General features: G+C 41.9%; 1 protein-coding gene across 2 annotated transcripts; it reads left to right on the top strand.

The window, feature by feature from the left end:
• Positions 1–5,158: 5,158 nt before the first annotated feature.
• On the top strand, positions 5,159–15,771 carry LOC308104619 (S-adenosylmethionine synthase-like; the record flags this gene model as incomplete). Of its 2 annotated transcripts, XM_080455072.1 has the most annotated exons (9): positions 5,159–5,229; positions 6,439–6,516; positions 7,537–7,659; positions 9,008–9,120; positions 9,424–9,567; positions 12,394–12,612; positions 14,759–14,941; positions 15,177–15,310; positions 15,635–15,771. In XM_080455072.1, the coding sequence occupies exons 1-9, from the start codon at positions 5,160–5,162 to the stop codon at positions 15,735–15,737; spliced, it is 1,167 nt and encodes a 388-aa protein (XP_080311198.1). In that variant the 5' UTR covers position 5,159. The 2 variants fall into 2 exon arrangements, with proteins under 2 accessions (XP_080311198.1, XP_080311199.1); XM_080455073.1 differs by lacking the exon at positions 15,635–15,771 and having other exon boundaries at positions 15,177–15,314.
• Between the last annotated feature and the right edge of the window lie 1,927 nt (positions 15,772–17,698).

Here is a 17,698-nt window from a genome sequence, read left to right as displayed (position 1 = left end):
GGGAGTCTCATTAAGCACTAAGCTTGTTTAAGATGAGATCCCCATGCACACAAATCATGATGACATATAAGAGACAGACAGATATACACACTACTATACAGAAAGTCATACAATCAGCTTACAGGTTACTGGTATGAAGAGTGAAAAAAATGTACAAAAGAAGAAAAAGAAAAGGGGGGGGGGGGGTAGGGGGGGTAGGTTAGGACTTGGACAGGGGCCATTTTCGAATTGCAGCCTCCTGAAGGTGTATCTTTAGGGCAGTTTTGAAGGTGAGTAGGGTTTTACACTCCTTTACTCCTTTTGGTAGGGCATTCCACATTTTTGATGAATAGCATGAGAAAGAGTTCATTCCCTTTGTTGAGCCAAATCTGGGTTGCACATAATTTGTGGAGCTGCCTCTGGTGTTATGATCGTGGACTTCATTAACATTTAGGAAGTATTTAGACAAATACAGGGGGATCCCAATGCTGTGGTGTATCTTGAAGACCAGGCCCATAGCAAGTTGCTGTACTCTGTCCTCAACCCTAAGCCATCCAATCCTAGCAAAATGAGCAGGGGTTAGATGGGTTTTGTAGTTGAGGCCAAGAAGTAGCCTTACTAGTTTGTTTTGGGATGTTTGGAGCCTTGTTTTTAAGGCCTTGGAGGTGTTGTGATACCATGAAGTGCATGCATAATCATAATAACCTTGTATGAGGGCCCCTGCAAGAATCTTCAGAGTATTCTTACTGACTAGACGTTCAATCCTATTCAAATAGTGTGTGTGTGTGTGTGTGTGTGTGTGTGTGTGTGTGTGTGTGTGTGTGTGTGTGTGTGTGTGTGTGTGTGTGTGTGTGTGTGTGTGTGTGGGTGGGTGGGTGGGTGGGTGTGTGTGTGTGGATGCGTGCGTGCGTGCGCGTGCGTGTAACCACTGTTTGTGTAATGCTGCCCCCAGGTGGTAAGAGAATAGAAAGCAGCGTACCTTGGTCTGGTATTGAATGTTTTCCTTGTATCTGAGGATCCAGTGGGCCAGATACTCAACAGGGTCTTTGGGTCGTAGCTCGGCCACCTCGGCCAGTCCTTCAGAGAGACATCTCCCCAGATGCTTTTTTAAGTACTCTGAGTCCATTTTCTGTAACTGAAGTTTTACAGCAAATAATTAGCACACACGTGCAGTGCAGTGGTGTAAAGTACATTTACTCAAGAGCTGTATGTAACATGTTGAGGTATCTTTTTTTACTTTACTGGAGTATTTCCAACAATTTTCCGTACTTTTACTTCTACTCCACTGCATCTCAAAGGCAAATATTGTGCTTTTACTCCACTACAATTATTTGAAAAATGTAGTTACTAGTTATGTTACAACACACTTGCGAGTAGTTTGTACTAGCAGCAGCTTCAGTTTACTGAGAACGTAGGGGAATGAGCAGTCGATCATAGAACAAAATTAGTGCAGTAGCCTATACTCTTAGTCGATTAAGTCGTCGAACACAGAGTAGGCCTACAATATATCACAAGTTACTTTGTAGATTTTGATTATTATTACAAAACACATTAACCACTTCAGCCCTATATACATTTCGGCCATTTGAAAATGGCGATCTACAAGCTCACAATGTTGGCGATGTGACGCATTGTGAGCTTGTAGATCTGCTTTTTTCAAAAGATTTTGTATTCATTTGGAAAACTGTGAAACGGGACATTCTGCATAAGTACTTTCTACGTTTGGTACTTAAAGTACATTTTGATACCAATACTTTTGTACTTTTACTCAAGTAAATGACTTATAACAGAGTATTTCTACATTGCAGTACTGATACCTTTACTTAATTAAAACATGTGAGTACTTTTTCCACCACATGTGTAATAATGCAATGTTTTACAAGCAGGTAAAACCAAAAAATGGCTTCATTAATTGGAAATATTGTTCACAGTGAGTGTAATGAATGAGTGCTGTCCTCAAACATAGAACCTAAATAATGACCAGCAGTTTGAATAAAGGACTTTTACAAACCAGTCTTTCGTCGAGCGCCTGATGTGTTGTGTTTCTATGACAACAGTGTGTAACTTCATTAGAGGTTCCACTTACCCCTCATACGAATATATAGTTCCGCCTTTAAATTAAATGTTTGCATATACACGCGCACGCACGCGCACACACGTCGCACGCAGCACACACACACACACACACACACACACACATCTGTAAAATGTCACAAGTTCTCATAAACTTATTATAAACAACAAACCAATGTGCTCGCCCCTGATGGATAGATTTAGGCATTCATGGGAGCAACAGATCCTCGATCTCAGTGGTGTAAAGTAACGAAGTATATTTACTCAATTTTTGTACTTAAGAGGTATTTTTACTTTACTGGAGTATTTCCTTCTACTCCACTACACCTCAGGTGCAAATAGGCCTATTATACTTTTACTCCACTACAATTATTTGAAAACTTTAGTTACTAGTTACTTAGATTTTGATTTTAGGCTACTTCAGCCCTATTTTCGGCCATTTGAAAATGTGATGCAATGCATTGTGAGCTTGTAGATCTGCTATTTTCAAAAGATTTTTAAACATTTTATACATTTAAAAACTTGTGAAATGGGACATTCTGCATAATGAGTACATTCTACGTTTGGTACATTTTGATACCAATATACTTTTGTACTTTTACTCTTTTTTTTGATTGCCGAACTTTTAATTGTAACAGAGTATTTCTATATTGTAGTATTGATACTTTTACTTAAAGTAAAACAATTTAGTACTTTTTCCACCACTGCTCAATCTGCTGACTGGCTCAAATAAATTGGAATGCGACAGACCAGGCAGCTGCCACATTCCCCAGAGCTGCTGGAGTTGAAAGAAGATCTTAGCTGCACTACTCGGCTTGCAGAGCCAACATCCAGCGGCCACACGTAACAGTTCATCATCTCACTCACTCACCAACCATACTACTCGTATGTATTTACAAACAGTTGCTTGTTGTGGTGTAATTGTGGAATCCCACTACCCTGCTGAAAACAGCAAAAAAACAGCTTATGATGGTTGCTGGTTTTATCTGGTCTTAACTGGACTTAGCCTCTGCTACAGACAGTTTGCAGGTTCAAGTCCCATGCCATCAAGGTACTGGGGCACCGCGTCTCTCCCCCTGTTTCCTGAGAAGTAAAGATGGGGGTTTATGTCTGAAAGAACTCTGTCCAGCTAATGTTTTACAGAAATAATTCAGTCCACTTCACCAACACATCTTTGAGGTATAGAAGTTGTCTTCTAGTGCTTTTGAAGTGTTCTTTTGGACTGACCAGCAAAGCCCAGTTTACCAGCAGAATCCAGCTTAGCCTGACTGGGTGACCAACTGATCAACTATACTGACAAACCCTAGGACCAGCTAAAACCAGCAACCATCATAAGCTGTTTTTTGCTGGGTTTTTTTCAGCAGGGTAATGATCCCACTAATGTTATCTTCACTATTTATTATAATTATTCAGAACGTTTTTGACCCCTAGTTTTTGACACCTAGAAACTCTGTTCCAACTCTACAATGTTCGGCCTAGGACATGTTGGATACTTGGATATTTGAATTTTTTTTAAATAATTTGTACTTTTAGAGATATTTAAATTTTAATTGCAAAAAAATCCCATTCATTTGAATGGGGAAATGCCATTTAGCTACAGTGGAGGCTAGCAACTGCTAATTAGACCCTAGCACCAACATATTAATTAGACCACAGCAACCACCTATTATACCCTAGCAACCGCCAATTAGACCCTAGCAACCAGCGTTTTGCCCTAGCAACCATCTGTTTTACCCTCCCAACCGCATATTAGACCTATTAGACCTAAAAGTTTTAGTGGAGTGCGAGTCTTTTTCTACTAGTCATACCCAGTAAATCAAAGGTTGCGATTTGAAATGTTGGTGCTGCCCTACTGTCGCTTTGCGAGGCCTTTCCAAAAGGAGGCAAGCTCTGTAATAGATCTAATATCATTGACATTACAGTTACACAAGTAGAAAATTAAATGTGAATACAACTAAAAGGTAATAGTAGGATGAGATGTACACCGAAAGATGACAGATGATGCTAGTACAGTCTCAGGAAAGAGACCTCAGACCTGTGTGTGAGTGTGATAGTCCTCATAAGATGGAGAGCGAAAGCAACCCATAAACACACATGACATTAACGTTACATTTAGTACGGCCAAACGCCAGACCAACCCAAAACATGTTATTTCAAATTCCAGCATGCTCGTTCATACTGATACTGATACTGAATACTGATCGGCCTATAGTATGCTAGGTACGGTTGACTGTGGACAGACACACAGACAGACTGGGGCGATCGCATGATCTCCTGGCGGAGATAACGAATTGTGCAGTGGCAGCTACACTAATTGGTGGAAAGGGCACAGCCGCATGGCTTCTCTCCAGGGCTCTGTGTACACAGGCAATAGACTTCCCACCAGGAAACTCAGGGGCCCCTAGCTTAGCTGCCAAGAGACAAGACGAGGCGAGAATGAGTGAGTGGGGGAAGCTCACAGGAACCCTTTGATGAAACAAGTGTCATTATTTACAAATACAATGGATTATTGCACAACAATTTGATTTTAATGTAGTTAGATAAAAGCCATGGCTACTACAAAGTGAGACCATTCAGAATAAGTAGTCCAAAAAAAAAGTCTCTCCAGGAAAACAAAATTATTCCTCCCTCTGTTTTTTCTCTGTTCTGATTCTGAATGGTCTAACCCACCGGTTCACATGGCCCCCTCCCCCTGCAAGTGTGAGAGCGTGTGTGAGTGTGTGTGTGTGTGTGTGTGTGTGTGTGTGTGTGTGTGTGTGTGTGTGTGTGTGTGTGTGTGTGTGTGTGTGTGTGTGTGCGCGGGAGTGCGCGGGAGTGCGTGCGTGCGTGTGTGTGTGTGTGTGTGCGCGTGTGTGTGTTGTCTCAGCCTTATATAGTGCAGGCTAGTTTGGCAGGCTCATGTGCCTCTGGACTGTGAAATTGTCCTGGAGTCGAGCCGGCACGGTCTCCTTCACTTCATGGTCCACCTCTTATCCAACCCTCTCTCGGTGTAAGGATACAAGGCCAGCATCCCTACACAAGCGACCCACCTCCCAGGACTTGTCACCACGTGCGTTGTCTACCTAGTTTCTCTTGTGGGACTGCTTGTAGTTGACAGGATGAATGGGATGTACGACCCGTTTCGACATGACGGCTCCTTCATGTTCACCTCGGAGTCTGTGGGCGAGGGACACCCGGGTGAGTAGAGAACCTGGCATTTTGGAGCTTCCTCAGCAGGGTTTCATCCACACAGATCTGCAGTCTGCTGCATCTGCAACAGATGCAATGTTATGCGAAGGAAGACATGTCCTGTACCACAAGAGAATGTCAAATGTCAAACAAACCGAGGCTTATCGAAGCAGTCAGTTGCACTCTGCCCTTTTCTTAGATTTCAGTTGCATTGTACTTGTGAAATGTGTGATTCCCTGCATGGAGATTACAGGGTGCATGTGAGCATGGCCACACACACATCATGGAGGTATGCGTGGCAGTGAAGTGCAGTTATAGCACACATACCACTGACACTTTTATCTGTCATTTCTTTACAGCATATACAGTATATTGTCGCTGTCGGGTGGAAACCTTTTATGTCCAAAACTGTTATGTCCAAAACTGTTTTTTATTATTCTCATGTTTTTTAATTAAAATAGTGAAAAAAAATGTTATGAGCGGGTAGATCTGCTATTTTCACTACTTTTTTTTGTGACACTCTTGTATGATGTAGTGCATTAATTTACAAAAAAACATAAAAAGTTTAAATCTGGAGATGCAAGGTTTCTGTCCAACAGCAACGATCTGTGTACTGTCTGCAGATTTGATGTAGATATTATAGATGAAGGGAATGATGCACTGTGACAAACGCTGTGAGGATTGATGCACACACACCATTACCAAATGCAGTCTTTCATTCTATTTCATTTATTTGATAGGAAAACATTTTGTCATTCCAGTTTCCGAGAGCATTCCACTGTATAGATGTGCCATCCTCAATGGAGTGGATAACATTTACACATGATCTGAATGAAAATGATGAAACCTAGTTGTGATACCGCATGGCTACTTAGTACATTTTGTATTTTGATTGACTTGCCTTACAGTGGAGTCCCACACTACAGTTACAGTATGCATGCACCAAACGACGGCTATTCTTAGGACTGTAGCTCCTAATATGTGCCCTCAGTAATACTCTGATGGAAGGGCTGAAACCAGAGCAGTAGCTCAGCGAATTGAGATATTTGAAATATGTAGTAAAAGGTCAGGCAATGAAACAACATAGTAATCAATTGAAATAAATGCACATGGTTCATGTACAGGTAAAACGCATAGCCCAGCACCCACAATCGATGTGCGTATAACTAAGTTCCATTTGAATGCACTGCTAAAGCCAGCACTACATCTGTTTTCCAGATAAGATATGTGACCAGATCAGTGATGCTGTGCTGGATGCACACCTGAAACAGGATCCAGATGCCAAGGTGGCCTGTGGTAAGTAGCAACAAGTGGAGGGCAGTGGAGCATCAGACTTGGTTCAAATAGTTTGCATACTATAATAATAATTTGGTATTTCAACCCACTGGGGGGATCCAGTTTTCAGCTTCATCCAGCTGAGTGCTTCTCAGTCAGGGGAGTAGTTAAGGGTTAAGTGTAATGCTCAGGGACCTAGACACATTGCCGGGGTCAGGAATCGAACCTGGGACCTTGGCGGGCTCTCTACCCATTCAACTACGGCTACCGTGGAAGTTATTTTAGCCTACGTACTGTAGTCAGTCTACGTGGGGCTAAAGGTAGGACTATGCAACCAGGATTTATTTGAAAAACAAACAAAAAAAAATCTGGCCACCACATGAATGCATTGAAAATCAATTTACTAATTGACTAATGCTCTAGCACCGTTATAACTAAGCTACGCATAGTATAGGTAGTAGGCTAGATCTACTACTTCACCCAGGTTATTAAGTATTTTTGCATCACAACCAATCTTTGCCTCACAAATCATCATAGGATTTAAGCTGATACAACTGGAAGTGGGCATGATATGGGGGATGACATCTCACAAGGCCTCCTTTGGAGACATTACAAAAAAATAGCTAATCAGTTCTTCCTTGCCCCTTTACAAACCTTTCCTCAAAGCTATGGGATTACATTAATCTGTTCTACATTAATCTTTTCTGAAGTTACAGTATGTTCCTTTTTGAGAAGCCATGTTCCATTTTGGCCTATCAATGTTAAACGTTAATCGGTTCTTGCCCCATGATAAATCTTTCCACAAACAAACAAACAAAAACAAAAACTACAAATGGAATAGGGCAGGAAAAAACATAACCCCCAACCAACTTCACTGGTACAGATAAAAGCTGATGCTTGATATGCAAAATAAAATAACTTCATAACATGTTCTAAGTACAATCACTAGAAATGTATTTGTTGTAGTCAGAAGATAGTTCACATGTACGCACAATGCGTAGTGAGATCATAATATTGACTGAATATTATGTGCCAAAACAGAGACGGTGTGTAAGACAGGCATGGTGTTGCTGTGTGGTGAGATCACATCACGGGCCCATGTGGATTACCAGACGGTGGTGAGGGAGACCATCCGTGACATCGGCTACGACAACTCAGAGAAAGGTGCACTTGAATCCCAACCTCATTGTCTCCTTATTTTTCAACATCAGCCTTTTAATAGCGTCAGCAGATGGCCGATTTTTGCGAAACACATTATTTGATATTACTCCAGATTATGTCCAAACATCACGCAAATCAGTGCACAAAACAAGTATCTCTATAGTCATGTGATCAAGACGGATCTGTCCGATTTTTCATATTTCATCTTGATTGGTAAAGATTGACTTCTACTACCTGGCCTGGCGGAGACCTGCGCTCCAAGGAGCATATTCTTCTAGTTTGTTTTGTATTGTTTTGGTTTTTATACTTTCTTTCAGTTGCTGTCAGAGCTTGCATTTTCATTTTGTCACTCTGCACCCCTGTACTAGATATACTTATGGCCCTGTACTAAATGACAGTAAGACTATTACCAGACGGTGGTGAGGGAGACAATTAATTTGAAACAAGAGTCACTCCTCCAGAGATTATATATTCATCTTATGTATTACTATAAATATAATCTAAATAAGTATTTCATGTTTCTGGGGTTAAATTGAGTATGATTCAGCAAACCTCACAGGTAGTGACCCAATCATAATGCTGTTCTTAAGCTAAGGCTAACCTAACAGTGCTTTGCATAAGGTACTTTATTGTCCTTTGTGACACTTAATCGTATTACTTGGCTAGGCGGCAACTGCCTTCGAGCATCATTGAAGGGGAAATGTACCCTGGCTGTTATCTATAAAATACTGAAAGTGATTAGCCTGTTATCAGTGTGCTATACTGTACTGGCCAGGGTACTGCAGGACAGGCAATGCATACATGAAAACAACATCAATAGTATCATCTCGCCAAAATTGACCAAATGAACGAGCCATGTCTTGCTGTTGGTGATCAAAGCACCTCAGAAGCACTGTTTCAAAGCATTTGGGATTTTACTCTGTAAATGACAGCAAAATATGCTTATACTGTATCATATATAAGAAGCAGTTACTTTTCAGTATTTCACAAAAGATGTAAGTAAGAGAAAATATATTACATTGATAAATATTCAAAAGCATTTTCAATAGGCTACTAGTTGTGTTCATACTATCTTCAGGGCAAGGGCAACACACACCCATTAAGCATAACCCTCTTGAAAAGTGTTAACATAGAAAATGCAGCCCCTAAAAGCTAGTTAGTTATTAATCTTATTTTATTTTCAGAATGCTCAAATCTTGGTGAATGATACCAATGATTTTTTATTTAATCTTTACTGTTTTTACCATACCGTTAAGGTCCAGGAGTGCATTCACTGTGTGTCAGAGTAAACACTCTTATTTTAAGCAAACATTTTTGATGGTGACGTCTCTCTGTCTGTCTCTCTCTCCAGGATTTGATTATAAGACCTGTAATGTGCTGGTGGCTCTGGAACAGCAGTCCCCTGATATTGCTCAGGGGGTTCATGTTGACCGACATGAATGTGACATTGGTGCTGGCGACCAGGTAGTCACTCAACCTAAGACACAGTTTTTCACCTGGCCCCTCCTATTTCAGACAGTCATGCAGTTATGATGTTATTCAAGACAATATCACAGGGGCATATCAAGAGTTGCTACTGACCAACAGGCTGAACTTTCATCTCTGAACATGAAAATCACAATGAAAAAAATAATACTGCACTTCGATATCTAAGCGACCAGGGCCGTGACATCCTAGGGGGCATATGCATACAATGAAAATAGCACTGCAATGTCCAGAACGTAATAATGTTGTCAATGCCGAGCTGTGATCTCTCCACATTCACAGGGCCTGATGTTTGGCTACGCTACAGATGAGACAGAGGAGTGCATGCCCCTCACCATTGTCCTCGCCCACAAACTCAACGCCAAGATGGCCGAGCTGAGGCGGAACGGGACGATCCCCTGGCTCCGCCCAGACTCCAAGACACAGGTATGATCATGATACACCTGTGCTGCCTCTGAAACGACAGTATATATATATATTAGCAGACGTAAATCTTGTTTTGAATAAAGAAATAAAACACCATCACATACAGTATGTGATCATCTGTAAACCATGAAGACCTTTCTATACAGTATATATATATACATACCTCTGATTATTCCTTCTCCTGCAGTGATGCCTTCTATGTGAAGCCACATGTTACATCACATTTATTTGTACATGTGATACATTACATCAAGTGAAATTGAGTAGCTACCAGTTGCTGGCTGTGTGTTTACACTGAACATTGTAACATCAGTATTACTTTCCACCACGAGGTGATGTAGAGAGGCCTGCATACCGACAGAAACCAGAACATGCTGGTCAAAGACTTGGGCGAGGAACCTTCTTAGGGATTCCTCAAAACTCTCCACCGAGCAGCCACCACAGTCTTATAAATCAAGCTGTATTGGTCCCCTGAGTCCACTTACCCACCTGTTACTTCCCAAGTCCCAACATATTGCTACAACCTGAAAACAGATTTCTCTTCATGGAAGCGGACACCCCTAAGTGCTATTTGGAGGTCCTTCTCTTGAACAGCGGCCGAGTCGAAGCGTGACACATTTCATCTTGGCACGAGTGCTCTTACTCTAGGCCATGTCCCTAAACCCATATGCGACTTGCAGTTGAAAATGTATATACATTTCAAAGTCTAAACACAACATAGTCCTTTCCCATAAAGGTGCTTTTCCACTGCATGGTACCCGTTTTCCATAAGGTGATAATTGTACTTAGTACTCTTTTTTTGGATATCTCCTCCACCAAGGTTCCAAGCACACTGAGGCAAAAGTGAAAACACTGCAGACTACTGATTGGTCATACTTGTCACTAGCAGGGTGCCTGGTGACCTAGCCAGACTAGTGCTTCTTCTGCTCCTTGTGAGCATGAGGACCCAGCAGGAGTTGACATTATAAATGGCCCGCTGGCCCGGACGTACTTTTTAAACCGTACGGGCCGGCCATGAAAAATACTAGATCATTCATCCTCGTTCCGATCAGAATAATGTACTTTTTAGAGTGATCATGATATAATTATGTTATTAATATATTATCAATTGCTTTAAAAAAAAAGTATAGTAGCTTACTTATTTACACATGATATGGAATAGGCCCAGATGTGAGATCTCAAATAAAGCATAAAATGCCAAATATATACATATGTATTTTTAGAAATGTGTCATGATGACAGATTCCACTATAACTACATGGAAGCTTCCGAAGATTGTTAACAAACATTCAAACTAGTTGTCATGTCAAATGAATCAATATTGAGCAACTGCCTTACCAATTTCTTGCAAATCAACCCTTTTTTGTTTTTGAAAGTGTTTTTGTTGGACTGTATAGGTGAAATAGAGATGTACAGAGGTTTGGAAGCCACTATGATGACCAGCTACATTGAAGTAGGCCTACCTATAATACCAAAAGGGAGTTTAGTTGAGCTGAGCTACTGCCATGCAGTGAAAAAGCACCATTAAACTCTCTTCCACGCGGTCCTTCCTAGCTCACTTAAAAAATAAATGGTCTCCCTGCCTTATATCTATCCATCTCCATTTCTCTGTCCAGCTCCCCTGCTCTTATTGTCTCCGCCAGGCCGAAAGGCATGGCGAGAGTATGTTTTCGCCCCTGTCCGTCCGTCCGTGTGTCCGTCCGTGTGTGTGTCCGTCCGTCCGTCCGTCATTCTGTCATTTTGTGTACAGCTAATCTCTGGCACCGTTGGCTTGATCGCAGAGAAACTGTGCACACACACTCCCTGGATGCCAGAGCAGAACCTCTGCCCCAAATTGTTCACATGGGCCTGTTATAGCGCCACCAGGAGGCCGCTTTTTGCAAAACACATTTTTGGACAGTACTCCTACCGATTTTGGCCAAAAATCCCCCAAATCGGTACACAGTATCTCTATAGTCATTAAAAGAAACGGCTAATTTCAGATTTTTCATATTCCATCCTGATTGGCAAAAATTGGCTTTCAAAGTTTGCAGGAGTACTCCGTTTTGAACAAAATGCCTCAAATCATGAACACAGCATGCAATTTCCGTGAAATTTTGCTCACACATTCCCATTAGGCCGAGGAAGAAATGCCATTTGAAAATGTTCAAATCAGCCTCATGGTGGCGCTGTAACAGGCCGATTCGTGTTTTTACCTATAACTACACCGATCAGTGTAAAACTTTGTATGCACACTCTCTAGAGGCCAAGGAAAAACATTTGCCCTGCATTTTTCACATTTGCCTTTTATAGTGCCACCAGGAGGCAGACTTATGTAAAACACATTTTTTGATATTAAGCCTTCAGATTTGATCCAAATTTCACACAAATAGGTACACATGATCTCTATAGTCATGTGATCAAGACGGATCTGTTTGATTTTTCATATTCCATCCTGATTGGCTAACATTGACATGTAATGTTTGCAGGAGTGGCCCGTTTTGAACAAAATGCCGCAAATCATGAATGCAGCGTCCGATTGTGGTGAAACTTTGAATGCACATTTGCACTACGTTGAGGAACCTTTTAACATTGGCATGTTATAGCGCCACCAGCAGGTCAAAATTAGCAAAACACATTTTTAGAACAAAATGCCTCAAATCATGCATGCCGTGTCCGATTGCCGTGCACAGCCTAGGAATAAATGGCACCCTTTTCACATTGGCCTATTATAGCGCCACCAGGAGGCCATAATAACCTACCTGACCTGGCGGAGACTTGTGCTCCGAGGAGCACTTTTTCTAGTTTGTTAATTGACTCCTTCTTTCCTCTGCCATTCTCCATTAGGTGACAGTCCATTATACCCAGGAAGATGGTGCTGTGATTCCCAAGAGGGTACACACTGTGGTCGTCTCAACGCAGCATGATGAGTACATAGGTCTGGAGGAGCAGAAGCAGGTACTGAAGGAGAAAGTCATCATGGCCGTGGTTCCGTCCAAGTACCTGGACGAAAACACTGTCTACCATGTGCAGCCCAGCGGGCGCTTTGTCATCGGCGGACCCCAGGTAAAAGGTCTCCCTCCACACGGAATGTCTTTTCAAAAAAGTTATGGGGCAAAACGTATTATTATATATATATATATAATCTAGTCCTAGAATAGGGATGGTTAGAGATAATCAGTGGACAATGTGTTGTAATCCGGACACACAGAGGTGTGCATGAGGACCACGCACACCAATAATTGTATGTAAAAAATGTACAGTCTTTAATTTAATTTCAAGGGGAAAGAGAGCAAAGAAAAGAGAGAAGGTCTTTGTGAACCTCTGTGAACACTTGTTCCCGGTAGTGGCTCAAGAGGTAGAGCAAGGTTCTCGGTTCGATCCCCAGCTCCTCGCCTCCTCCTGGTGTGTGGACGGCTTCCTGCGCCATCAGTGAATGGCGCTATGGAGAAAGGCGCTATATAAATGCAGAAGCACAACAATTTCCATTTACCTCTGTCAGCCATGAGACATAGGGAGGGAGAGAGATTAAGGAGGTTTAAAGGCCCACTCCGGGGTTGAACAATATAAATAAGGGTTACAGTCATATACATTATTTTTATGCATGATTGATTGATTGATGTAGTTTATTTAGAAAGACATGAGAATAGTACATGACAGTACATAACAGTACATGGAAGTACAAATTCACAATACAAGGTCTACTAAACTGGAAACCCTCATTAAGCACTAAGCTTGTTTAAGATGAGAACCCCATGCACACAAATCATGATGAAATATAAGAGGCAGGCAGATATACACACTACTATACAGAATGTCATACAATCAGCTTTCAGGTTACTGGTATGACGAGAGAAAAAAATAATATATATAAATATATACAAAAGAGGAAAATGAAGGAGGGGGAGGGGGGGGGGTAGGGGGGGGTAGGTTAAGACTTAGACAGGGGCCATTTTCGAATTGCAGCCTCCTGAAGGTGTATCTTTAGGGCAGTTTTGAAAGTGAGTAGGGTTTTACACTCCTTTACTCCTTTTGGTAGGGCATTCCACATTTTTGTTGAATAGCATGAGAACGAGTTCATACCCTTAGTTGAGCCAAATCTGGGTTGAACATGATCCGTGGAGCTGCCTCTGGTGTTATGATCATGGACTGCATTAACATTTTGGAAGTATTTTGACAAATACAGGGGGATCCCAATGTTGTGGTGTATCTTGAAGACCAGGCCCATAGCAAGTTGCTGTACTCTGTCCTCAACCCTAAGCCATCCAATCCTAGCAAAATGAGCAGGGGTTAGATGGGTTCTGTGATTGAGGCCAAGAAGTAGCCTTACAAGTTTGTTTTGGGATGTTTGGAGCCTTGTTTTTAAGGCCTTGGAGGTGTTGTGATACCATGAAGTGCATGCATAATCATAATGACCTTGAATGAGGGCCCCTGCAAGAATCTTCAGAGTATTCTTACTGACTAGGCGATCAATCCTCCACAAATAGCGTGTAGAACATAATATTTTGAGATTTCTTACCCAACATGTCTTTTTTACTCCAATGTTTACAAACATTAACACAAAAAAACCACCCTCTGCTGGAGATAGGACAACCATGGCTGAATGGGTAGAGAGGCCGTCTGGCGTCTGATAAATAGATGGTCCCCAACTGGTATCTTTCAGCAAGACAGCAGCGGATTCATGAAAGACATTCCGTACTCAGGCAAAGAAAGTTCATCATCCACAAGCAAAGTCAGATTTTTGACAATTTAATCCATTGTAAACAAACAAACAAACAAACAGCTTTGCCCATGCCTTTCTCTTGCTCTCGTAATAAGAAATTGTCCCCCAACCCAGATGCATGCCCTTACCCCTTACCTTGTTTAACTGATTGATTCGGCATTAAACACGGGTCGACATCAAGAGTGGCCTTACCGTGCCAGCTGCCTTTCTGTCCACTCTTTACTCAGCCTCTGATTGTTGACTGTCAGGCCAGATGAGTAACCTCAAGTGTCAACCATTATTGTTTCCAGCTGCTGGCTGTTTTTAGAGGGATGCTGTTCAGATATTTGGCTCCCTCTACTGGTGGTTAGAGAGCAGTGGCAATGGAAAAACGCCACAAATGTTTATAGTGGATGTACATACATAATATACAGGTAGTATCTTTTATCTAGTATCTTCAGTGAAAATTGTGTTTCCTTGTTTGTGAAACTCTGTGTTGTTTTCTGGCAGGGTGATGCTGGTGTGACTGGTAGAAAGATCATCGTGGACACATATGGAGGCTGGGGGGCACACGGTGGGGGGGCCTTCTCTGGGAAGGACTACACCAAGGTGGACCGCTCGGCTGCCTATGCTGCCCGCTGGGTGGCAAAGTCTCTGGTCAAGGCCAACCTTTGCAGGAGAGTGCTGGTGCAGGTAGGCCTACAAGAAGGACTTTACTCAGTAGGCTACAGTAACAATACATTTGATTTACACAGCACTTTTCATCCGTATAATGCAGTACTGAAAGATGTAATATAAATCTATTTAAAAAAACATTAATTAGTCAAATGAATACATACTGTGTGAGCCTTACAGCAGCTTACAAGCCCAACAAAAATGCTAAATGCAGGCATTTGAAACGTGTCCTGCCCCTTGTATCTGTGTTCAGGTGGCTTATGCGATCGGAGTGGCCCATCCTCTGTCCATCTCTCTGTTCACCTACGGCTCTTCTCAGATGAGTGAAAAGGAGCTGCTCCACATCGTCAACAAAAACTTTGACCTCAGGCCCGGGGTCATCGTCAGGTGACTGATGCACGGATACAATGACTCTCTTGTGTTGTGGCTTCATACAAATACATTCCCATTTGTTGTAGTATGCAAATTGTTAGATAATGCAGTACATGTTGATTAACCACATGAACCCTAGCGTCCCTTTACATTCGTCAAAAATAGCAAGCTCGCAACACGATACGTTGCCAACTTGTAGATATTTTCGGCAAGAGATGCTTGTAGGCGTTTTCGCCAAGAGATTTGGTGTAGAGGGGGAAAAGGAGGGGTTATATTGGGGTTTAAGTGGTTAATATTTTTGTTATGTCCTGTAATAACTGTTGATGAATTACGTTGCAGAGATCTGGATCTGAAGAGGCCAATCTACCAGAAGACAGCCTGCTACGGTCACTTTGGTAGAAAGGACTTCCCCTGGGAAATCCCCAAGAACCTCAACCTCTAGTGTTTGTGTCTATGTGGTGCTGACTGTGAATACGTGCTGTGTGTGGTGAGTGCGAGATAAAAGCTACACATGTAGCTGTTTTGGTGCTCTGTGTGTGTGTGTGTGTTTCTGTGTATGTACGTGTGCGTGTCTGTGTGTGATGAGCATCAAACAAGCTACATAAATGGCTATCCTCATGCTGCAGTAACCCAGTAAGAGTGAGGGGGTGACAGTGGAAGTGGGAGGTATGACGGATCGCGATGGAGGTCAACCTCCCAGATAAATCACAGTCATACTCATAAGGACGGAGTGTGTCGGGGACGACATAGTGCCTTGTTAATGACCTAATAATAACTGTCAACATTGGCAGCCAGGCCTACATGTGATTATGTGTCACATGTATGTATGCATCTTAATTTTCCAGTGCAGCTTTCCCAGGTGGTTTTAAAAGCTTTAGCAATAAGTGAGAAGGTCTAATTAGTTCAGAAAGTTGTAGGTAGATACCACCGTGCTTACTCCTTACCTGTTAAAACACTACCTTACATTATTAAGCCAATGACCAAATGTGCAATTGGGATAACCCTGTATTTTCTAACAGCGTTATTAGAACCAGTACCACTAAAGTGTCTTAACAGTTATAACAAAAACCTGTATCTGGCCTGTTATGTTTAATGTTTTTTTCATTTCAGCTGGGTATCTACAGTATAAAATGTTATTTCAAAGGCAATTCATCAAAGGGAGAAACTGTGTGAAAAAAAACAAAGAAAGTTGTGTTCATCACTTGCTGAGACCCCTGGATGGCTCATGTTTGATCTTCCAAGAATGACTGCACAGAGAGATTAAGTATAACGTTAGCAAGGATATATGATTTACTTCAAACTAGCTCCATCTGTCTCATGACGTGAAATGTGCGTCATGTGCAGTCATATCATTCCTTTCCTAAAAGCTGGTGACATCAAGTCCATTACACACCATTTTGTCAACAGAGCTAGAAGAAAATGTAAATATCCTTTATGAACAATAAAACATTGTAGAAAAGAGAACAAGGCAACTTTTTCATTCTCTTGCAACACTGTGGCCTGGTCCAGGAAAACACAAATTGAAAACAAATGTCTTAAACATAATTTGCTTTTATGTCAGGCAGCATACATGTATTAACTATCCTCGTAGGAGAACATAGTGATGTACAACATATGATCAGATACAGCACAGATTCACTCCTAGTTTGGTCAGAGTTAAGCAGCAGAGGAGATTTCTGTCACCATGAAGGCTGTTATACATTTTGTCCACTTCTTAGCACAGGAATGGAAGTGAAACATAGAGCAAAATATACAGTAAAAGCTGAGACAACTACTTGGGCAACAGTAGGTCCCAAATTGAGAGGCATCCTTACTTTGTATACATAATTATAATATACATTGTAACACTGAAGCATCAGCCCTTGGTTGTAAAACTATGTCAGCAATCTCAGCATAGCATCTCTTCATCAGAAAAAAGCAACGTAGGGTGCTCAGGGATAAAACACAACAAAAACAAAAAAACGAATCCTGCCCCCACCACAGAGACTAGGGCTTTGAACTAGGGCTTTGTTGGAACATGGTGTTCCAACAAACACCAAACACAACTGACCGTGTTTTGAGTGCAAGGAGGCCAGATGGGGAGGGAGTCCTTTGTTGCTGCACTAGTGAGTCCTACAGGTTGGTCAAGTGCACCTCTCAGCAGGGGTGTTGAACTATGAGGAGTTACAGTAGGTGTTTCTTACATGCGCTACACTATGTCCTCCCGGTGAAGCTCCTAACTGGCAGGTGAAAAGAAGAGGCTGACGATTCCATGTTAATCAAAGGAGGATCAGAGGAGGCACGTGATTTCAATACCATCCTTGGACCAACCAACTAATCTGAAGACCAGCCTGTGCTAGAGGTTAGCAGTGACATGATTACACGTGTGTGTGTGTGTGTGATAATCAGGGAATTTGCCTATTG

Source organism: Gymnoscopelus braueri (assembly GCF_963280865.1).
Source record: "Gymnoscopelus braueri genome assembly, chromosome: 17".
NCBI lineage: Eukaryota > Metazoa > Chordata > Actinopteri > Myctophiformes > Myctophidae > Gymnoscopelus > Gymnoscopelus braueri.
This window is presented reverse-complemented; position numbering and strand designations above follow the sequence as displayed.